The 24,911-nt window shown below is 41.9% G+C and overlaps 1 protein-coding gene across 2 annotated transcripts in view; it reads left to right on the top strand.

The window, feature by feature from the left end:
• WDR93 (WD repeat domain 93) overlaps positions 1-24,911 on the top strand; it is a 47,778-nt gene that overhangs the window by 8,314 nt on the left and 14,553 nt on the right. Inside the window, exons 3-13 of one of the 2 annotated variants that reach the window (XR_005775599.1) lie at positions 2,091-2,286; positions 2,366-2,430; positions 2,508-2,586; positions 3,098-3,213; positions 9,478-9,562; positions 10,148-10,331; positions 11,719-11,786; positions 14,967-15,053; positions 22,777-22,911; positions 22,990-23,185; positions 24,316-24,374. Coding sequence is in view for 1 of the 2 variants with exons in the window: in XM_040414150.1 (XP_040270084.1) it covers positions 2,091-2,286; positions 2,366-2,430; positions 2,508-2,586; positions 3,098-3,213; positions 9,478-9,562; positions 10,148-10,331; positions 11,719-11,786; positions 14,967-15,053; positions 22,777-22,911; positions 22,990-23,185; positions 24,316-24,376 (1,272 nt within the window). In the remaining variant the exon portion in view is untranslated. Of the gene's footprint in view, positions 1-2,090; positions 2,287-2,365; positions 2,431-2,507; positions 2,587-3,097; positions 3,214-9,477; positions 9,563-10,147; positions 10,332-11,718; positions 11,787-14,966; positions 15,054-22,776; positions 22,912-22,989; positions 23,186-24,315; positions 24,377-24,911 lie in introns of both variants that reach the window. The other variant, XM_040414150.1, reaches the window with a different exon arrangement.

Below are 24,911 nucleotides of genomic sequence, written 5' to 3'. Positions count from 1 at the left end.
ATGTCTGCCACAGGAAGCAATCAGAAGGCTGCGATGAAGGTGAGAATATCACCGCAGTGACCACAATTTGTTCTGATCCCAAATGGCTAAAAGCCTCTTTAATGCTAACATATATATGTACTAATGCCAAAGAGGAATAAAACATAGCTACATAATGCATCTTATCCTCAGATTAGAACGGCATATGTACACCACAGCCTCCACATAAATATTATATAAGGTGCAATAAAGAAGCATACCTAAAAATGGAAGGATATACAAACTGACATAATTACGACAAAAATCTAGTGGATACAGACCAAGAAACCCAGGGGATGATCGAACACCCTGACGTATGTTTCGCCCAGCTTCCTCCTGGTATGCTTCTTTATTGCACCTTATATAATATTTATGTGGAGGCTGTGGTGTACATATGCCGTTCTAATCTGAGGATAAGATGCATTATGTAGCTATGTTTTATTCCTCTTTGGCATTAGTACATATATATGTTAGCAATAAAGAGGCTTCTAGCCATTTGGGATCAGAACAAATTGTGGTCACTGCGGTGATATTCTCACCTTCATCGGCGCCTTCTGATTGCTTCATGTGGAAGACATACTGACCAGGTCCCCCAAGGGGTGTTTTTTGTCTGAACCCATACTGCATATTTTTTTTATGTATTTTATTATGATACTTTTACTACAATTAACTAAGGGATGATTTGTATTATATGTGTGGTTTTATATTTTTGGTGTTTTTTCCCCCCAACACAGACGCAAGCAAAACTGACTTTAAATATTACCCTCATGATACATTTCTTCCAGTGCGTATACATTCTTTTATTCATTGATGACATTTGCTGGCTTGGGGTTACATTACATTATACAGTCCCTAGTTAATGAATCGTGTAATGCAGGAGAGGACAGGTCCTCCCAAGTGAGAGAGAGTCTTTTTTTCACTACTCTACTTTGGCCAAGAGAGGAAGATCCTGAAAAGGGAACTCCCTACCCTCCATTAACTAAGAATTCCCTAATAGGATGCTTGTAAATGCAGTCACACTTGAATTTTCAGGTTTTTAACAGAGTTAGGCCTCATGCACACGACCGTTGTTGTGTTCCGTTCCGCAAAATGGGGTTCCGTTGTTCCGTGATCCGTTTCCGTGTGTCTTCCTTTATTTTTGGTGGACCACCAGACATAAAGGAAGGTAAAAAAAAGTCTAAGACAGGTTTGCCATGCAAATGATAGGAATAAAACGGACGCGCGGACGCAGATGACAATCTTGTGTGCCTCCGCGTTTTTTTGCATTCCCATTGACGTGAATGGGTCCGCAAACCGTTTTCCGCGGACAAGAATAGGACAGGTTAGATTTTTTTTGACGGACTGGAATCACGGACGCGGATGGCAAACGGTGCACTATCCGCATTTTCAACAGCTCCATTGAAATGAATGGGTCCGCACCTGAAACCCTAAAATCGGCAGAACGGACGCGGAAGCAAACAACGGTCGTGTGCATGAGGCCTTAGACTGACTTTTGGCTGAAACTAAGCAGCACTATCCCTTTCATATAATTAATTTATTTTATTTTAAAGCACTTATATATAGCGCTACTATATTCCGCAGCGCTTTACAGACATTATCATCCAACTGTCCCCAATGGGGCTCACAATCTAAGGGTGAGAACTAGCGTTAATATTTAGTCATATTTAGTCACAAAAGCTCATGCAAATGTAGGAATCACGGATATGTACTGTCCGTGTTCTATAGCAAAGGGATCCATCATCCAGACGTCTGCAGAATAGTCAGCGACAGGAACTACTTTGGTTTGTTTTTGAGTATATAGATCCTGGAAAGCCATGGACAGGACACAGATGACATTGTGGTTTTCACAGATCCATACATCCATTGCATAGAAAATTTTTAGATTGTAAAAAAAAAAAGAAGCTGCCGTACTTTGTGGATAAAAGAAGAATGGATCAATCATAGTGAAAAAAAAAAAACAGACTCTTCTCCTGGACTTTGATGGATGTGTAAATGGGGCCTTATACCGTATCTACTGGGATGCTTTTGCTTTGTTAACCAGTTTACCTTACATTCTCTTTGTGCATTACTAGGTGTCCAAAAGAGTTACTTGCATGGCCGTTGGGGGATCATATTTATTTGCTGGTCTTTCCGAGGGACTGGCAGTGTACAGCTTAACTGATCGCGACTGGATTTGTGGTTGGGAAGCCAATAAAGTAGAAGTCTGTGCCCTCACTGTGTGCCAGGTGCAAGATCAAGTCTACTTCCTTAGCACGGTGGATGACATGGGTAAAGAACGGACATTGTGTATGTAACTTCTATTCACATAGATGGATGATACGTAATGTTCTGCTCCCTCTTTCTCTAGGTATCGCACGTCTCTTTTATTTTTGTGATGAAAACCTCAGTTTTCTGAAAGCCTTCAATGAGCCGGTAGGAGTTGTCTTGTCTTTATGTGAGATCAGGGGAGATCATGTTCCACAGCTGTAAGTGTAATGTTTTCTTCATAGGAAGATCTAAGTAAGAGGACCAACTGCCTAGCCTTTCAGCTGTCCCAAGGAGGTGACTATGCTGGCATCCTTTTAGAAGGTGGGTACTGTATAAAAAATGGAATTTCCCTTTCTGACCCACTTTCTCTCATTTTGTCATAAGGAATAGTTTCTGATCTGTAAGCCTGGGTTCACGTACATCGGTTGTGTCCTGCCAGTTGTGTTCTGCATCTGGAGACAACCGATGGATGCTAGAAACGATCCCATGAAATCAGTTCTGGCATCACTTTTTCTCCAGTGTTTTTGTACCATGCCAGAGGAAGACAACAGATGGCTGGATATATGGGAACGCAGCCTAAATTCTAGTTAATATTAGGTTAAGGTTTTTGCATTATTTCTGCCTTCATCTAAAGAGGACCTGTCATCTGCTTGTAACAGGTCCAGAGACAGCCTTATATTGATGGTTGCTGTAGTGACAACCGAGTGAACGTTAAATGACCACAGGGCTCTGACAGATTTTTTTTTTTAGACCCCATGACACCCTCTTATATTAAATATACCTTTTGTATACTAAGGCTGCACTAACACATCGGTTAACTTGTTCACCTCAGGTTTGGGAGATATTTGTCTGGAGGTATATAAGCTACCCAAAGATATCTGGATAAAGGAGCTAGAACCTTCTCAGGCTGCTGTACCCTCCCAAAATGCAACCCCATCAGACACCCCGGTGAGTGCATTCATAGGAGATTTCCATTGTTAATCCTGTCAAAACCAGACATTTAGGCTCTTGTCAGACACTTTCAGAAATGCTGTAATCCTTTAAATCTTAATTTCATAAAGGACAATCTTTAGAGCAGGGGTGCGCAACCTTCTTTGGTCTGGGGGCCGCATTGTCACATCGCTCTATTTTAGGGGGCCGCAAATAAAAAAAAGTGTTGATCGGCACTCATTTGCATTGGCAAAATGACTGGGGAGGAATGATCGCTATAACAGTCATTCCTCCTTCATTTAGTTATATTGATTATCAGTAGCACATCCCTGATTACACATAAAGATGTGCGGCACGATTATACCGGCCAGTTACCATGAATGAGCGCTCCTGTGAACACTTGTTCCCAATAATTGACCTGAATATCTCACCGTGTATTAGGGGCTTGAAGGGATTTCCCAGTAAAAATGAATTTCTAACACATTCCTGCAGCATGGCCCCTGAAACCGAAGAGTTAAACTTACCTGCTCCCCGCCAATTCGGTCCTCTGCACTGCCCCAGCTGCCTCCATCTTCAGGTCCCCGCGCTTTTTTCACCTGGCAGTGCAAGACCATAGTCACATACACCTCTCAAGCCAATGACTGGCTTCAGCAGTGATGTGGCCACAAGCAGCGTGTCACCACTGAAGCCAGTCATTGACTGGGGCGGTGTGTGTGACCATGTCCATGCACTGACAGGTGTACACAGCGCAGGAACCAGAAGATGGAGGCAGAGGGAGAAGCGCAAAGGACCAGGGTGGCGGGGAGCAGGTAAGTATGAATCTTCTATTTCAGGGGCCATGCTGCAGGAACTTGTTAAAAAATCTTTTTTACATGAAAAACATGGAAAAGTGGTGACATTTCCTTCCATCCTGCCTCCTATTCATAAATGAGCTCTTTCCTTAACTACAGAGGACGGAGCTCATTGGTACTACCACCTCCTTCCCCCCAGTTACAGGCGTCATGTAATAACCAGTAAGTACTTTCCCTTACTAGTGGGGAAAGCGCTTATTGGTTAACACTTTAATAACCAGGCCTGAACAGACCCTTTTTATGTTATTTAGCGCACGTGGTGGTTCAAACGCTTGGAACATTTTCATGTGTTGGGACTACCAAAATAATTTTTTAAACAAATTTTTACTTGACACATGGGGCCTTATACTTTATTTTTTTGTTTCATTTGGGGGAAAAACTGTACAAAACATTTTTAAAAAGTATTTTTTTTCAAACTATAGCTCCTTATTCTTTAAATATACAAACTGACACCAAAATAAATGATTATAATTAGTTACCTCACGGGCGTTGCGGGAAAATGTGCGGGTGCGTTGCGGGAACACCCGCGATTTTTCCGCACGAGTGCAAAACATTGTAATGCGTTTTGCACTCGCGTGAGAAAAATCACGCATGTTTGATACCCAAACCAGAACTTCTTCACAGAAGTTCGGGCTTGGGATCGGTGTTCTGTAGATTGTATTATTTTCCCTTATAACATGGTTATAAGGGAAAATAATAGCATTCTGAATACAGAATGTATAGTAAAACAGCGCTGGAGGGGTTAAAAAAAAATAAAAAATCATTTAACTCACCTTAATCCACTTGATCACGGCCCGGCATCTGCTTCTGTCCCCTTTACTGACTAGGACCTGTGGTGAGCATTAATTATAGTTCAAGGACCTGTGATGACGTTACTCCAGTCATCACATGGTACGTCACATGATCTTTTACCATGGTGATTCACCATGGTAAAAGATCATGTGACGTACCATGTGATAAGTGATGCGTGAAAATCACCGCTCATGTGAACAGCCCCATAGAAATGAATGGGTCGGTATTCAGTGCGGGTGCAATGCGTTCACCTCACGCATCACATCCGCGCGGAATACTCGCCCGTGTGAAAGGGGCCTAATGGTGACGGTTTTGGATGGTGTGGGTTTTTTCTTTTATGTATTTTATTATTTTTTATCTTTTTTTAACTTAATTTTTAATATATTTCTGCTACAAAATATATCCCCCAAGAGGTAATAAAAAAAACCTTTGGGGGACACTGATACTTTTTGTAAATTTTTTACTTTTTCTTTTTATTTGTATTTTATTGTATTATTTTTTTTATAATTGGTTTATTACTTATTTTTTTAAATATATTTTTGCCACATAAAATGTCTCCCAAGGGATCATAAAAAGCCTGTTGGTGGACAGTGAACATTAACAATTTTTCCTTTTTCTTTTTAAAACATTTTTTATAATTTTCAATTTTTTTGCCACATCATATATATATATTTTTCTTTCATTTCAATTGTGTTTTTAAATATTTTTTGTTTTCATTTTATTTATTTTTTTAACTTATTTTTTTTATATATTTTTTCCACAAGAGGTCACCTTTGGGAGAAAATAGGAGATTTTTTTGCACTATTTCCACTGTAGAATCCGAGTTACAGGGGAAATCAGCCTGCTGTGGGGCTGACTCTGCAGCTCTGCGCTCCTCTTTCCCCAAGCCAGGTCCACCCTGCATAGCGCGCCGCTAACCTATCTGAGAAGGCAGAAACGCTGATACACTGCTTCTGCCTTCTCTTCGGGTCTCGTGCTGTTACTGACAGCGGAGGACCCGTCCTGCTCCTGCTACACTGCAGGGAAAGGAGCTGTAATGCGCTGTCGTGTTTCTGTCCAGGAGGACAGGGGCTGCAAACTTTGGCTCTGGGGGCTGCATGCGGCCCGCGGGCAGCAGGTTGTGCACCCCCCTCCTTTAGAGGTTTCCATCAGACATGTACTATTGTAGTGTTGCCTGATATATGCTGCAGATAGCAGGCTTTATCACATGCCAATGTATTTTGGCTTCCATCAGCTGAATGGAGTCCTATGAATACCTTTTGGCATATACACTGAACATAAGGACAAAACATGGTGTGAACAGGGCCTTACAATGATTCTCCCCTACTGGATTTGGGAATTTTCTGCTATTCTTCTATGCAGATCTTCTCAAGCTTCGTCAGGTTGGATGAGGACCTCTGGTAGACAGCCATTTTCAGGTCAATCCAGCGATGTTCGATTGGGTTCAAGTCAGGGCTCTAGCTGGACCACTCAAGGACATTCACAGAGTTGTCCCCAAGCCACTCCTGTGTTGTCTTGGCTGTGTGCTTATGGTCATTGTCTTGTTGGAAAGAGACCCTTTGGCCCAGTTCCTGGTGTAGAGCACTCTGGATCAGGTTTTCATTAGGAATACTGTATCTCTGTTCTTTGTTCCATTCAGCTTTTGCTCAAACCTGACCAGTCTCTCTGTCACAGCTGTTAACCCCCCCAACTTGATGCTCCCACCACCATCCTTCACTGTAGGGATGGTATTGAGCAGTTCCTGGTTTATTCTAGACATAACGCTTAGAATTGAGGCCAGAAAGTTTAATCTCGGTTTCATCAGACCAGAGAATCCTGTTTCTCACAGTCTGAGAGTCCTTTAAGTTTTTTTTTTGTAAACTCCAGGCAGGCTTTCATGTGTATTTTACCGGGGAGAGGCTTCTTTCTGACCATTCTGCCATAAAACCCAGATTGGTGGAGTGCTGCAGTGATGCTTGACCTTCTAGACGTTTCTCCCATCTGCACACAGAATCTTTGGAGCTCAGCCAGAGAGACCATTGGGTTCTTGGTCACCTCTCTTAACAAGGTCCTTCTCCCTTGATTACTTTTTGGTGGGGCAGCTAGCTCTAGGAATAGTCCTGGTTATTACAGATTTCTTTTATTTAAGAATCTCGGAGGCCACTGTGCTCTTGGCAACTTTGTTTTTGCTCTGATACGCATCGTCAGCTATGAGACCTTATATAAACAGGGTTTTGGCTTTCCATATCATGTCCAATAAACTCCATTCAAGGTGTAGAAACATCTAAAAGATGATAAAGAGAAATGGAAGGCCCCCCAAGCTAAAATTCAAGCGTCATAGCAAAGCGTCTGAATACTTACGGTATGTCCATGCAAAATGTTAGTATATCCTTTTTAATTAATTTGCAAAAATTCTAAAATTCTGTTTTCACTTTCTCATTGTGGGATATCAAGTGCTGAATTATGGGTAAAACCTGTGAAAAAAGTGAAAGGGTCTGAACTCTGGAGACTTTCCGAATGCATTGTAAATTACATTTCTGTAGTAGAGAAGGTAGATTGTGTTCCCTTGCATACTTAATGCCCTAACATCATACTAGGTTGTAATCAATATACACATTTTGTGTAAGTTTTCCAATGGCAAATACCATAGAATATTCAATAGTGGAAAACTATAGTGCGGTATTCGTTTGTGCATCTACAAGTAGACATTCAAATGTCTGAAATCTGCAGCGAGTTCATGTTATATGTGGATTTTGCTCTGGATTTTCCAAAGATTACATCTTTTGCATTGCAAAGAGTGAAATCCACAAAAAAATTATTGACAAATTTGCAACGTAAAAAGTATAGTATGGATTTGGAATTCTCCAGTATTTCCTTAAACAGGTTCTCCGGGCTTTTAATATTGATGAACTATCCTCAGGATAGGTCATCAACATCATTTTGGCGGGGTCCGACACCCAGCACATCAGCTGATCAGCTGTATGAGGAGACTGAGCGTGCAGTGTGCACATGTTGTATCTTGTCTCTCTTTCTGCTCTGCTGCTGCTTTGCCACATACAGCTGATCGGTGGAGGTGCCGGGTGTCGGACCCCCACTAATCTGATATTGATGACCTATCCTCATGATGGCTTATCAATATTAAAATCCCGGAGAACCCCTTTAAATCTACTATGTGTGAATGGGGTATGAAAACCCTGTTCACATGTGTTGTAGCGTACTCTGCGCTGAATCCATCTTGTCTGAACATGACCTTAGGCTGGATAGTAGAAGTGGTGCTGCAGTTGTGCCACCAGTCCAAATTTTGTTTCATTCTTAAAAAAAAAAAAAATTGAATTGTGTTTTGGAAAAATACACAGAAAGCCCTAAAACTAGGTGGTAGTTGCAGTGAGTGGTATAGGGGACCGTGTCAGACTAGGTAGTGGTGGCACTGGTATGGGGGATTGTGGCTGACAAGGTACTGGTTAGGAGGCTGTGTTTGGCTAGGCAGTGGTAATACTGGTATGGGGGCTATATGTGGCTAGATAGTGGTGGCACTGGACTGTGGGTGGCTCATTGGTATGGTGGTACTGTGGATAACTAGTATGGTAGAGTAGTGGTGGTACTGGTATGGGGGATTTTGGATGGCTAGGGACTGTATGGTATGAGGACTGTGGCTGACTAGGTAGTGTTGGCACTGGTAGAGGGTCTGTGTCTGGCTTGGCAGTGGCAGCACTGGTGCGGGGGCTGTGTTTGGCTAGGTAATGGTAGCATTGGCATGAGGGTGTGGCTGGCCCATTAGTGTATCACTTTTTTGTAGAAAATCCCGGTGCTCAGTGATAGGGGAAGGTCCAGATTATAATTTCAGAAAAATCATGGCACTCGGTTATGTTAGTAATAAATTAGGATTTATATTTATCCATCCAGTTACATTAGAAATGCCAGGGCCAACGTTTCGGTCCGCCCCAAGAGGCATCGAGGCCGTGAACAAGGTCCGGGACAGACTGAAATATTGGCCCTGGCATTTGTGGCTGGGTCTGGCTAGGTAATAGTGGCACTGGTATGAGTCTGTAGCTGGGTAGGTAGTGGTGGCACTGGTATAGCAAACTGTATTTGGCTCGGTAGTGGTGGCACTGACATGGCGCACTGTGGCTGACTAGGTATGGGGTCACTGGTGTGGGGGACATTGGCTGGCTAGGTAGTGGGGGCATCGGAATGATGGTTTAGCTAGGTAGTGGGGCAGCCAGTAGGGGGGAATGTGTCAGACTCCGCATGAAAACAGCCATTGAAAATTAAGCGTCTGTATTGACTGATTTAACACAAGAAACGTGCTTGTTAAATATTCACTGAGACTTAAGGGGGTATTCTGGTTATATAAGTATTCCCTATCCACAGTACCGTCTGCTCCGCTCATTTCAGGGGGCTCTATGGGATACGTAGCCCCGTTCTTGTGATTGGTGTTGGTCCCAATGGTAGTACCCCGATAAATCTAATAGTTACTCTCTATCCTGTGTATAGGGGATAACTTAATATAACCATAATACCCCTTTAATGACTTTTAGTCACTGACACTTTCAGCAGTAGTAAAATAGTCCACTGTAATTGTTTCCTAGCCTGCAATGTTCTAGCTTGGTATATTGCCCTCCACAGTGTGACTGTGCTCTCTTATATTTCTGTATTACAGCCAGCGACTTTGCCTGTTATGACTGACCCAAAGATAACTCCGCCAGCACTTTTAATGAAGATTCGGCCACCAAAACCACTTTCAGGTAGATATCATGTCTGCTGTTCCAGCTCTATGTACACTGGGGATGCGTCCTGCAAATACTGTCTGGGATACAGTGCCTGCACTGTTCTAGTAGAAAGCTGGTACCCCACATGGACAAGCGTTTTCCACACTTCATACTGACAGCTTTTTCACTTTGGTTGTGTGGTTTGTAGTCTGTGAGCATCTAATGAAATGTTACCATCAGCTAAAGACAAATTTCACTTTAAAGTAATCAACGAAGTATAAAGACTTATCCTAACCACAATCTCTAAATCCATAACCACTTTGGCAAGACACGATAAAGCTATGAGACGTTTCTTATTTGTCACATCGTTGGCCTAGAAGCGCCATATGGCAAGATGTGGGCTTCTCTCTGCAAAGGACTCCAGCAATCATATAAGATGCATATAATTCCAAAGGATAATAGTAACTGCACATGCCAACATGCTGAAATCTAGTGGTTGGCAGACAGTGACGGGCACTGTATGATCTTCAGCCACCCTGAACATCTGAGACAAGTGTCAGTATCGGTTCGTTTCTAGAAAGCGATGTTTGCCATACATTTTAATCACCTTTTGCCATATAGGAAGCGTCTTCAGAAGTGTGCAGGAGGCAGTGCAGAAAAATGAAGACAGTGGCGTCTTTGGCACTGGACAGAATCACTTGATCAGTTCTCATCAGTGGGATCAACAAGATTCAATATTTCTGGGAATGTTTGAGAAGTATCTGAGTTTAGATTTGCCGAGCACACAAGATGGAAGGATGTCAAGGTAAATGAGAAGGTCAATCAATGGGAGAATACCTTTTTGCATGCTCTACATTAGTATTCCCAAATTGGTTGCCTCATGCTGTCTTCAGACCCCCTGCTTGTGACTCCTGGCCATCTGCTGATGGTATTATTCCACAGTGGCACCATGGATGGCACAGCACTACCAAATATGCTATACGGGTCAGACACAAAATGGCAAATCCTATAAGGCCAAGTACCATAGTACTGATACTCCGGGATAATATTATAGGCACTAGAGCTTTGTCAAATTAGACTGTGGAGCACTGCAATATCACAGCCATACCAATGTCATGGTGGTAAGTGAGCGGGGAGGGTGTGCCCCATCGGCTTGCCTCTGTCAATAAGGACCATGCCAGCTAAGGGGTTTGACAGAGAGAGCCCATCACTTTTAGGGTGGTGCCCAAAAAAAATTATTCTTTTTTCCATGCAGCAAAAGCACTAAAACATATGTTATATCACTGGAATCAAACTGATTCATTAAATAAAGTTAACATGTTATTTATACTGCATGGCCCATGACGTAAAAAAAATTGAAAAAACAAGTTGTTTTTTTTTTAATTCAAACTACCCCTCCCCCCCAAAAAAAATTGACAAATTATAGGTACCTCAAAATGTGACAATCAATCTACAGCTCCTGCAACAACAAAAAAAAGCCCCATACAGCGTTGTCTATGGAAAAATAAAAAGGTTATAGCTCTTAGAATACATTGAAAAAAAATCATCAGGCTGGTCCTTAAGGGGTTAAGCTTCAGGAGTATGTGATAAAGCAAAGGACATTTTTTGTAGGCATTAATGGAGCAAGAGTCCCTGTCTTTTTGAACTTTTTTTTTTTTTTTAATTGTCTAGCACTATTTAGTGTGGCTGGTGCATTCAGGGTTCTTTCCTTTAGGGCTCATTCAGATGGCCGTATTCTGTCTGCAAAAATGCGGATCCGTTTTTTTGTGGACAGTTCAGCATGTCCGCAAAAATATGGATTGCATTCTGTTTTTTTTTTTGCTGATCCATCGACTTCAATGGGACCATGTCCTGATTTTCAATGACAAGTATAGGACATGTTTAATTTTTTTGCTGAGCCGTGCAATGGAAGAAAAGGGCCCCATAGAATTAAATAGGACAGCATCTAATCTGCAAAAAAACTGATCCGCATTTTTGCGGACAGCATACAGCCGTCTAAATGAGCCCTTAAGAAGAGCCTTTCCCATTTTAGTAGAAATTTGTCTTCTCAAATACCCTGACTTTGACCTGTCGTTCAAATTCATAGGCATTTCTCTATATTTGGTTCATGTATTGTTTATGGCAGCTAGTAGGAAAATGTTGGAAACTTGTAATACATGCCGACTAGAGTAAGAACTCTTCTCTTTTATTAGGAACACCATGTTTCATTTTCTTCATCAGAATAAGCTAATGGCCAGCGATTCAGAAGTGATGAATGCCGGTAAGCATGCCTATGTCATAAGTGACCTTCGAGGAGCAGGTTTTATTCAATATATTCCTGCAAAACTTTCTATTTTGGGCAAACCATCCACAGAAGGTTCAGACTGAGACTAGAACAGTGGTAAAAATATTAAAGGGGTTTTCTGGGTGTTTAATGTTGATGACTTATCCTCAGGATAGTTCATCAATGTTAGATCATCAGGGATCTGACACCCGGCACCCGCACCAATTAGCTGTTTGAGGAGGCCACCATGCTGCAGTGCCCGCCACTGCCTCCTTGCAACTTACCAAGCACAGTGGCATCCATTGGACAGTGGCTGTGCTCAGTACTGCAGCTCTGCCCCATTCACTTGAAAATGACTGATCTGCGCCTAGGCCATGTGACCGATGACCGTGATGTCACTGATCTAGGAAGAGGCCATGGTGCTCACTGAAGAGTTGCGGTCTCTTCAAAGAGCTGATCGTTGGCAGTGTTGGGAGTCGGACCCCCAGCGATCAGATATTGATGACCTATCCTAAGGACAGGCCATCAATATCAAAATCTTGGAAACCCCATTTAAATCACGGTATCAAACTCAAGCTGAGATATCATGTGTTGTTGTAATAATTCTGTAGTGTGAAATCCGCCCTCACATGTTAAATTTCTATATTTTTCTGTGATTGCTCAATAATGTACACTATATGATCGGAGGAGTTCTGTAATGTAGTGTGATTTTGGTGTGTAAACACCACTTGTGTCCACTAGATGGTGGCAACACCTAAACCTAATATTCATAAGGTAATAAAATGAAGATAGTTGAGTGCTCTCATTAAGAGAAACAAAATAAGAGTATTGCAGGTTTGATACCTTTTAATGGCTAACAAAAATAGAAGTAATGATGTTACATAGCGAGCAGTCCCTTCATCAGGCGTACTACAAGAATATATGAAGAAACAGCAATATATACAATAAGAACAGAGACATGGGGGAATGAATGGACATTTGAAAAATAACAGAACAACATATTAAAGATCTTGAGAATGAGTCCTTAATTATCTTACAGATAAAGGGTGTGAAAGTTTTAGGGTCTCTAAATTGATGTTATCTCAGAGACCTGGTGCCCCGACTATGTCTATAGAAGACTCTTTAGATCTTGTAGTGTGTCATAAATCCCGGGGACAAATTCAGTCCAGTTTTCAAAGTGTCAAGCAGGGTTATAAATTTGTATTCCCAAATTCTTCTAGCTCTTTGGGATTTGAAGTTACATTTTAATGAGAACTTTCATGTGTTATTCATTGTGTCCTGGGCTACAGAAATGCTTAGCGCAGAAAAGTGTAGCTTCTTCTCTGTAATTGTGTGGCGGTGGGATCTCATCCTTGTATTGAGTCTCTGTCCTGTTTCTCCAACATAGAGGCCTCCAACAGGACATTTAGTGCAGAGAGTCAGATATACAAGATTAGATGTAGAACATGTTAATATCGCAGGGATCCTATAGTCCTGCTGTGTGTTGGGGATCCAGATCTTATCTGTTGTCATTATATGGGAACAGGTTTTGCATCTTCTTATATTACAGGGATGGGTTCCTTTTTCTGTGGTACATGGCCTTGAACTTGATCAGAATGTTCCTTAGATTTGGAGGTTGTCGGTAAGCTAGTAAGGGGGGATCTGGGAAGATTGTTTTTAGTCGTTCATGCTTACGTAGGACATGATGTAATTTTTTGGCAGTTTTCCTCAGTACCTTTAGTTGTGGGTTGTAGGTCACAACCAGAGGTACGCGCTGGTTCTGTTTCTTTTCATTGTATTGGAGAAGTTGACTTCTGGGGATCTTGGTGGCTCTTGTGATCTGATCTTCAATTGAAGCAGGACGATAGCCCTGGTGTAAAAATGTCCTTTTCAGATATTGTAAATGCTCATCCCTGTCTGATGGGCTGGAGCAGATTCGGTTATATCTGACGGCTTGACTATAGATGATGGACTTTTTAATATGTTTGGGGTGGAAGCTGTCCCATTTGAGGTATGTAGGCCGATCAATAGGTTTCCGATACAGGGATGTGTGTATTCAGCCATCTTGAAGTTTTATGGTGGTGTCCAGAAAGCTGACTTCTGTGTGTGAATAGTTGAGGTTCAGGTTTATGGGGGGATGGAATTTGTTGAATTGTTCATGAAATTTTATCAGTTCATTTTCAGAGTCGGTCCAGATGATTAGGATGTCATCAACGAAACAGAAGTAGGCCAAGGGTTTTTTGAGGCAGGATACCAAAAAGTTATTTTCCAGTTTTGCCATGAAGAGATTTGCATATTGCGGTGCCATTTTACAGCCCATGGCGGTCCCAGTGCACTGTAAATATATCTCCTTGTCAAAAGAGAAATAGTTATGGGTGAGGATGAATTTGGTCAGTTGTAGTACAGACTCTGAGATGATTCCATTCGCCTCCAAGTATACTCGGCAAGCAGTTAATCCATCATTGTGCGGGATATTCGAATTCAAGGATTCCACATCCATGGTTGCCTCTATGGAGGCCTCTATGTTGGAGAAACAGGACAGAAACTCAATACAGGGATGAGGTCCCACCGCCACACAATTACAGAGAAGAAGCTACACTTTCCTGTGGCTAAGCATTTCTGTAGCCCAGGACACAATGAAGAACACATGAAAGTTCTCATATTAAAAGGTAACTTCAAATCCCAGAGAGCTAGAAGAATTTGGGAATACAAATTTATAACACTGCTTGACACTTTGAAAACTGGACTGAATTTGTCCCCGGGATTTATGACACGCTACAAGATCTAAAGAGTCTTCTATAGACATAGTCGGGGCACCAGGTCTCTGAGATCACATCAATTTAGAGACCATAAAACTTTCACACCCCTTATCTGTAAGATAATTAAGGACTCATTCTCAAGATCTTTCATATGTTCTGTGTTTTTTTTTTCAAATGTCCATTCATTCCCCCATGTCTCTGTTCTTATTGTATATATTGCTGTTTCTTCATATATTCTTGTAGTACGCCTGATGAAGGGACTGCTCGCTATGTAACATCATTACTTCTATTTTTGTTAGCCATTAAAAGGTATCAAACCTGCAATACTCCTATTTGGTTTCTCTTGGCTAACACTGTACCGGACTTTTTCCTTTTTCTTTCAACAAAATGAAGATACTGACGAATGACGATCCATCCTGACTATTTTTTGTTTTTGTAGATCTACCTACTGCCATCATTTTGCACTGGGATGCCTGCCAGAATCTTCTCATGTACCTACTGGGCAAACAGACAAAGGACAAATCAGGTAAATTGCTACATACAGGTTTTCTGTAAGTATAACAGGTATATTAAAATTCTAATGAACTGGTGAAATCATTTGTAACGATTTAACACTGCATTAGTAATTTTTCTAGACCGTTGTGATATTAAAAAATAAAATCACTATCTTTAGAAGGAATCTTGTATGGTGATTGGGAGCTGTGAGATTTCTGTGCACACATTAAATGGGGTCTTTAATGTGAATGCATTGGGAGTTCTGTATTGTGGATATTTAGATCCCACTTCACTGATCAGCTCAGCACGGCGGTGTACCTGGTATTACAGTTTACTATAACTGTCTCCCATATAAATCAAAGGGACTGAGCTGCAATACCAGGCACAGCCGCTGCTAAAGCTGTGTAAGCCATGAAGGGGCACAGCTTTCTGTGGCCTCTTCAAAATGCTGAACTGCAGGGAATCCCAGATTCGGACGCCTAACCAAATGGCCAATCCTAAATTTAGGCCATCAAAACCTGATAACCATTTTTTTTTTTTAATGTACAGTATTACAGACGGGTCCTACTATACCATGCAGTAATAGACTTGCAGTAATGCTGCACTATGATGACAGCTAGCTTTGCGCATAGCCAGCGGGACTTGGTTACTGTTTCAGTAAAGCCTGGTGATGGCAGAATCAGACAATAAACTTCAGTACAATTGCTGCAAAGAAAAAAAAACATAGAGGAAAATGTAAAATCATATTTGAGGTTTATTGGCATCTGTTCTCCACAAGTATTAAGTCAAACTCCTTCAACACGTTTTTGTAAACATGCCAGACCATCAGAATCCCCAGACTAAGTGCTGGATGTAAGTATTTTATGTAAAGTGTATTTTTTCTCTTATTAATATAATTAAAGGGGTTTTATGGGATTTTTATATTGACAGCCCATCCTCAGGATAGGCCATCAATATCAGGTAGATGGCGGTCTGACATCTGAAGATGTAATATTATCCCAGTAACTAACAATGGGGCAGATTTGCGTATTATGGGGGTCATTTACGAACAGATATACGGCACAAAAATGGTGTATATATCTGGAGCAGATTCTGTCGCACACCATGTTGCGGCAGAATCTGCGACTTCTTCCCTGCTCACGCCAGTTCTAAAAAAGCGGGCATGGCATGGGCAGGGAAGGGGATGGGATGGCTGGTTTAGGCATAGAAATTGGGAAGCTGTCTTACATTAAGAATCGGTGATGGATACGCCAAAGTTATATAGAGGCCTGCATCTCTACATAATTTTGGCAATCCAGCGCAGGGGCTTATTAAGACCGGTGTCTAAAATACCGGGCTTAATAAATGTGCTCCTATTTCTAAGGGCTCATGAACATGACTGCACCATGTTTTGCGGTTCACAAATTGCGTATCCGCAAAACACAGATGCCGCCCATGTACGTTGTACAATTTACAGAATGGAACGGGTGGTCCATGATAGAAATGCCTAATCTTGTCCACAAAATGGACAAGAATAGGACATGATCATTATTTTTTTTTTTTTTGCGGGCCCACAGACCACCAATGTGGCTCAGATGCGGATCCAAACGTCATGTGCATGAGGCCTAATACTCAGACCAGACAGTCTAAACTTTGCCAGATTTGTCACAGTGGCTGAAGCTGGATGATAATTTGGTGCATTTTTAGGCTGCCTGCTCTAAGTTTATATCCCATTTGTTGGCTTAGTTTGCACCAGAGCTGTGTGGCAAAATTTGTGGCACGGGGTTTAACATCTTAGACCATGTCCTGTCTTGCCAAGCCACACACCCTTGTCGAATACAGAAGGAAAAGTAGGCAAGTCCATTTTCATTCGTAAATCTCCAAAGTGTTTAAAACCTGGTACTCGTTCTCCTGCAGCGCCTCTTTTCTCTGCTGTCCGAGGGCCAGCCCATACATGGCCAGGCCTATGAATTGCATGAAACCCTCCGTACATGTCACGTCATTGCATTCTCCAGTGGATCTGTCTCTGTACTGCTATGGAACCAGATCACCATACTGATGTATTGGCCAAAAACGGACCTCGAGTCTGAATGGTCAGCATATATGAATGATTCGTCTGATCTAATCTATAACAGATTTTTACAATGATAAGCAAGTTACAAGAGCAGAGACGGAGGGAAGAAACCAGCAGCCTAATGTAAGTAGGGTTACAGTGCAGTTATCAGATGTCTTGTAACATGCTGAGCACTCGTGTGCCCATCTTTTCACCAGGACAGATGTTTACCCCCGGGAAGTTTATAATGAAGCTTCATATTGGATGAGAAATGGATATACAAAGTACACTGGCAAATTGTATAACCTTCCATTATACAAAGAATAACATTTATTTGCTGAAACCAGAATACCACTTTAACGGTGTGTGTGTATATATATATATTTCCTGATCGTCCTTGGCAGCACATAACGAAAGGGTTAAGTCCCCTAGGTACAACCTGGATAGAGACACATTAGCAAGCAGTAGACTTGATTAATTGGCAATTAGCAGGCTATATAGGATAACACATGACACCAGAGCCTTGTATTTTTTTTTTCTCTAGGTATCAGAAGAGACACTTTAAACATCCTGCTACCATCCTGCAAAGGACCCAATCCCTGCCAGGTTGTATACAGGCTCCCTGTCCCTCAACCTGAAGGTGGAATGAGCACACCTCCCCTGTGTAAAAACTTACAGTGCCTCGTTCCACAGCCGATGTGATATTCCGGCTTGGTGTCTTATTATGTGCACGTGCGGCTGTGCACGTGACACCCGACGAGAGCGTCCCGGAAATTAGGCTTTTAAGCTCACTCCGGCGTGATACCTGTGCGCTCAGCCAGAACGTCTCACCCGCTACTTACTGCGGTAAGTATGGTGACTCTTGGGATCCGGGGGCCGACTGCTTGAAAGTAAGGTATTGTTTGCAGGCTGCAGGATGTCTTGGTTTTCTTGGATGTTATGTTCCTCCTCTAGTTTATGAGTAGAGGATTTTTATCCTGTATGTTTGCCTCTGCTACAACCATGAACCATGTGTTTGGCTGTGTTGTAATGCACAGCCATCTAGGCCACTAAGTGTGCCTGTGTTTTCTGCTATTAGGCTGTTGGCTCTCCTGAGTTAGGAGTGATCCATGCTTTTACTGCTGTGCATCTATGATTACTCTGCAGGATTAAATTCCCTATATGTTGCTTTTGTCCTTGCATACTCAGGGATCTGGCTGTATACATCCTAATTGACTTTTTTGTATGTTTAACTATAGATGTCTGCCTCACATGAGGAATCCAGCAAAAGGAAAACTAGGCATCGTTTATGTCAGAAATGTGAACAGCCTCTTCCTGATGAAATACACACTAATGTCTGCACTGACTGCCTGTCACCTACTATGTCCACCCAGTCTGGGAACTTTCTTATGTGGTTTAAGGAGCAACTTACTTCAGTATTTGATGAAGTCAGGTCCATAAATAAAAAACCTAGACATACAAGCAAGTCTCCACCTCCACAGATGATTTCTTCCTCCTCTGAAGACTAGTATCTGTCTGAAGGAGAAATCTATTCTGACAAGTCTTCTAATGATCCTGATGAATTTTTTATATTTCATAAAGAAAAATTACATGAATTAATTAAAGCCGTAAAACATACATTAGAGTCTGATAAAGACACCTCAGGAAAATCCAAATCAGATAAACTTTTTTATTTTCCCAAGACTAAAGGGAATGTGTTTCCAGGGCATCCAGTCCTGGATGAATGTATTAAACAGGACTGGGATACACCTGACAAAAAATCAAATCCAGGATCCAGACAAAAATCTATTTATAAATTGGATGAAAAATTTTCTGCGCAATGGGGTTCTGTGCCTAAAGTAGATTTAGCAGTTGCCCGTCTGTTTAAAAAAGCGATTTTTCCAGCGGAGGAAGCTTCCCTTATAAAAGATCCTATGGATAGAAAAATAGAAACCTTATTAAAAAGAGATTATGCTGCTTCTTCAGCGGCCTGTGTAGCTGGCCTATCTTCAGTACCAGTGGCCAGAGCTTTAAGAATCTGGTTATCCCAGCTATCCCATGATCTAGAAGATGGGGTGTCTAGAGAAGAGATTTTAAAAAGTTTTCCAGTAATAAAAGCTGCTTCAGATTTTTTGTGTGATGCTCCTCTGGATATTGTAAAATCCTCAGCAAGCTCCATGAGCCTTTCCAATACTGCAGGGAGGGCGCTCTGGATTAAACAATGGCCAGGGGATATATTATCCAAGAATCATTTCTGTAGTCTTCCCTTTCAGCCAACATCTCTGTTTGGTCCACAACTTGAAAAAATCCTTGAATGAGGGCAAAGATTCAGTTTTTCCACAGTCAAAAAAGAGACCATCGTTTAGACCCTTTCGCTCACAAAGGAGAAGATCTCCTAGATTCAGGAACAGACAACAGTTCTCTAAACAAAGAAGATTTCGGGGCAGACAGGAAAGGGCTGAATATAAGAAGAAAACGAACCAAAAAACCTCTGAATTATGACGCCAACCTAAAGCCAAAAGTTGGCGCAAGACTAAAGCTATTCTATCCCGTCTAGTCTCTCACATCTACAGACGCTTGGGTCACGTCCACGGTCAAAAACGGATATGTACTAGAGTTCGCACAATTTCCCCCAGACCGATACTATATAAATCATCCCAGGGATCAAGTTGTTTTACATCTACTTCAAGAATTCATCCAAAAAGGAGCATTAGAACCAGTGCCTCCAGAAGAACAGTTCAGCGGGGTATATTCCAAAGTATTTCCCGTACTCAAACCAGGGAAGAAATGGAGGCTAATCATCGATCTCAGGTTCCTGAACAAGTTCTTGGTGAAAAGGAAATTCAAAATGGAATCTATAAAATCAGTTCTAATGGTTCTGGAAAAGGGAGATTATATGGCGTCAATAGACCTGGCAGACGCTTATTTACATATTCCGATTCACCCCAGCCACAGAAAGTTCTTGAGAGTAGCAGTTCGGACGACAACTTGTATTACACATCTCCAGTTTACATGCCTCCCCTTCGGCATAACTTCTGCTCCGAGAGTATTTACGAAGGTGTCAATTGTCCTAACAGCAGCGCTAAGGTTGGAAGGTATAATGTGTATCCCATACCTGGACGATTGGCTTTTAATAGCGAGTTCCAGCCAACAACTGAACCTCCATTTACAAGCCACGATACAAATGCTCCAGTCCCATGGATTCCTAATAAACAAGGGAAAATCTTCTCTAATTCCATCTCAACAAATAAAATTTCTAGGATATGTTCTGAATTCGGATCAAATGACAATCAAATTATCTCCGCAAAGAATATCATCTGTTCACAGGGGAGTGCATCAACTTCTGTCCAATCACAAGATCTCTATCCGTCATGCAATGAGGGTGTTAGGTCTCCTAACGTCATCTATAGAGGCTGTTCCTTGGGCCAAAGCTCACGTCAGAAGTTTACAAAACAATATTCTAACCAGCTGGAACAAAAATTACAGCTCCCTGGACAAGAAGATGGTAATAACAACCGCAACACGCCAGGACCTGAAGTGGTGGATTTCGTCTCCTCACCTAAAGCAAGGCAGGGGTCTGAATCCCCATGCCCAAAAAATCCTCACGTCGGATGCCTCCTCTTGGGGCTGGGGTGCTCATGTAGACAATTTATGGGTACAGAGGAAGTGGACGAAGAAAGAAGCATTAATGTCCTCCAATTGGAGGGAGCTCAGAGCAGTGAGGCTAGCCCTTCTTCATTTTCAAACACATCTTTCGGGGTTCAAAATACTGATTCAGTCAGACAATCTACCAACTGTCTATTATATCAACAAACAGGGGGGCACAAGGAGTCACAGTCTCTCCAAGGAATGTGCTATCCTCATGACCTCGGCAGAGAAGTTCACGAAAGATATCTCAGCTATCCATATAAGGGGAATTTTGAATCACTCTGCAGATCTACTCAGCGCACCCCTCTACATCCAGGGGAATGGAGCTTAAATCCGACAGTCTTCAACAGCATTGTATCTCGCTGGGGGAAACCCTGTCTCGACGCCATGGCAACAGATCAGAACAAGAAACTCGATCAATTCTGTTCCATTCATCGCTCCTGCCAAGCATTATCAATAGACGGACTGTCAATCAGTTGGAAGAAGGGCCTGATTTATGTATTTCCTCCGATTCCCATCCGAAAAGTCCTAAAAAAGATAAGGGAAGATCGTGCAGAAGTCATAGCAGTCCTTCCTTTTTGGCCCCGAAGAACATGGTTCGCTCTAGCCCTATCTCTCTCCAGGGGCAGAGTCTGGAAAATCCCTCCTCGCCCAGACTTGCTGATCCAGAGAGGATTTCTTCACCACAATCCCAACAGCCTACAGCTTGCGGCTTGGAGGCTGAGCGGCAGTCACTAACATCACTTGGTTTTTCTTCTGAGCTAGTCAATACCATGCTAGCAGCCCGTAAACCAACAACTATTAAAATATACAATAGAGTATGGAAGACCTTTAATGGCTGGTGCCAAAGAACTTCTTCTCTTCCTGAAGATTTAAAATCTGTTCTGCAGTTCCTTCAAGAAGGTTTTAGTAAAGGTTTAAAAACAAACACCTTGAAAGTACAATTCACCGCGATCAATGCCCAGTTACAAGGGAAATTTTCGAATAATCAAATAATGCGTACATTTTTTAAAGCTCTGAAAAATCTAAGACCTCCTACCAGTGTGCCGGTTCCTTCCTGGGATTTGTCTGTGGTATTGTCTGCTATGTTAAAAGAACCCTTTGAGCCAATAGAATCCTCGTCTCTGAAGCATATATTTATGAAGGCCCTCTTTCTGGTCGCAATCACGTCGGCCAGACGTGTTAGTGAACTTCAAGCTCTGTCACATAAAGAACCATATTTTAGAGATATGGGCGACTGTATTATTCTACGAACCATGCCAGGTTTTCTCCCGAAAGTAGCATCGGTAGTAAACATTAACCAAGAGATTTCTCTTCCAGTTCTTCACTCTGATCCTCAAGAGAAAGTACATTGGCATTTACTGGATGTCAAAAGAGCATTGCAGGCATATCTTCAAAGTACTGCTTCCTTCAGAAAATCAGAAGGATTATTCTTACAGATCCAAGGACCAAATAAAGGAAAGAGAGCTAGTAAAGCAACACTAGCAAGATGGATCAAGCGTGCAATTGAAGAGTCCTATACTGCTGCCGGCCTAGAGTGCCCTATCGGGTTAAAAGCACACTCTACGAGATCTACAGCTTCATCTTGGGCAGAATTGGCACAGGTTTCTCTTGATTAGATCTGTAAAGCGGCTACGTGGTCTTATGTGTCCACATTTATGAGGCATTACAAACATGACGTATTAGCAGCTGAAGGGTCAACATTTGGCAAAAGAGTGCTTCAAGTGGCGGCCAGTGCTCCCTCCCAATGAGTACTGCTTATCAAGTCCCTTTCGTTATGTGCTGCCAAGGACGATCAGGAAAATGAAAATTTACTCACCAAAATTTTTGTTTCCTGGAGTCCGTAGGCAGCACAACTCTCCCCCCCTTTAATAAATTTATTGCTGCATACAAATACAAGGCTCTGGTGTCATGTGTTATCCTATATAGCCTGCTAATTGCCAATTAATCAAGTCTACTGCTTGCTAATGTGTCTCTATCCAGGTTGTACCTAGGGGACTTAACCCTTTCGTTATGTGCTGCCTACGGACTCCAGGAAACAAAAATTTCGGTGAGTAAATTTTCATTATATATATAATTTTCAATTTTTTTTTAGATGGCGACATAAAACCTGATGTGGTGTGGCCATGTGCAGCTCCTATAACATTCTCAGCCATTAGTTCTTGCTCATCGTATTTGACATTTGGCCTTGAAGATGGAACACTTACAGTTTGGGACGTGAAGCATTCTGGTGGGTTGCTATGATTGTCCTTGTTACATTACCCTTATTGTTGTACTTTTTGTTGAGAACCTCTCTCTTTTTTCCCAGGATTCCCATTAGGTGTTGTTGTCCTTCCTGAGGGGAAATCTATAGGTAGTCTTTATTTTTTGGAGCACATAACTTCTAATGGAGATCCTCCGGCTGTACCAAGAGCTAAGGTTGTGGTGTGGTGCACAGATAAGTCTCTCTACCTTGTGACTGCAGCTGGGGGAAAGGAGTCCATCCTTGTTCTTCTCCATGACAGGTGACCCTTCTCTACTTGGATCACTATTTGTTCTATAGAAATTCCACATGGTTTGTTTCAGTAGTTGACTCTGATTACACTTACATGTTCCAAATTGTCCTACATGTTCTCCTTTTATCCATTATTATGCTTACTGGTAGTTAATATCTTGAGTACTCTGTATGCAGTAATTCCTTGCCTTGTAAAAGAACAATGCATTATATTATACGTTGTACTATGATCACCTACTGTATTATGATAATTAAAGGATATCTGTCAGCAGATTTGTAACTATGAAACTGTCTGACCTGTTGTATGTGGTGGCTGAAGGCTTCTGTGTTGGTCTGATTTTCATTTGTGCCCGCATTGCTGAGAAAAATGTAGTTTTAATATATGCAAATGAGCCTCTAGGAGCAATGGGGGCGTTTCCGTTACACCTTGAAGCTCTGCTCTCTCTGCAACTTCTGCGCCCCCGCTCTACTTTGATTGACAGGGCCAGGCAGACGTTATTATATTTACACTACCTGGCCCTATCAATCAAAGTGCAGCAGTTGCAGAGAGAGCAGAGCCTCTAAGAGGCTAATTTGCATATATTAAAACATCATTTTTCTCAGTAATGCAGGCACATATGAACATGGGACCAACACAGACGTCTTCAGCTGCCAAGCGCACATGAAACAGGTCATCTAGTTTCACAGATAATAATAAAGTAATGCAGACGTTAAACAGGTTGTCTAACCGTTAGTAAATGATGGCCTATACTCAAGATAGACCATCAGCAGCTAATCGGCAGGCGGTCCGACAACCCACTCCCCGCACCAGAGTTACACAGCGCCATCAGCATTGTAGTAGAGAGAGATCGCTACCACAGTGCTACTCTCATTGAAGTCAATGGGAGCAACACTGCAGTGACCAGCACGGCCCGCTGTAATGTTGATGGGGCTGTTTAGCTTTGGTGACGACTACCAGCAATAGAGCTACACAAAACAGCTGATCGCCAAGCCCCCAACCAATCAGCTAGTGATGGCCTTTCCTGCGTATAGGCCCTCATTTACTAAAGGCTTGACAACCCATTTAATCTGGATGGGGGTGTATAATATGTATGTGTGGGTAGTACAGTAAATCACACTCTGTCTTTATTCATTTTATAGCGCTGGCTCCCCAGATGACCTGATAAGTGCAGTGGTCCCCGTCTCCTCACTTCCTAATGGTGTGAGTTCTAGTTTATTACCTCTAATCTTTGACATAACTTTGTCTATGTGTTATTGGTTTACCATGCTTTGTTCTTACTCTTACCTCTTATTTCTTAGTCCATTAACATAGTGTTTAGTATATTAGCGTGTGCTTTATCTCACATGGGATGCGGTGGCATTCTCCCTATGTTCACCTATGAATCATGTATCTGTGTCTCCCTATATGTCAATATATTGACTTTGCTACCTTGAAGGTCATTTTCTTGTGTTCTTCAATTTTTATCTGATTCATGTCTCTTCTTTAATTAATAGCTGAATGTCCTGTCCCTGTGCTTTTCTCACATATGCCTTGGGATATGTGTCTTCCAGTATTTACCAGCTTCACAAGTCAATATCCATAACTTACATCCATTTTATTTATCTGTGTACATTGACATTAATGCATACACACTACTTTAGATAAAATTGGGACAGCACACATAGAAAAAAAACAATCAAATATTTTAAGCAACATGCACACGACCTTATCATTTTTGCAGTCCGCAAATCAGAGA

The sequence above is a fragment of the Bufo bufo genome, chromosome 1 (genome assembly GCF_905171765.1).
Source record: "Bufo bufo chromosome 1, aBufBuf1.1, whole genome shotgun sequence".
Classification (NCBI taxonomy): domain Eukaryota; kingdom Metazoa; phylum Chordata; class Amphibia; order Anura; family Bufonidae; genus Bufo; species Bufo bufo.
The sequence above is the reverse complement of the archived record's forward strand: the minus strand, read 5'-3'. Positions and strand labels throughout refer to the sequence as shown.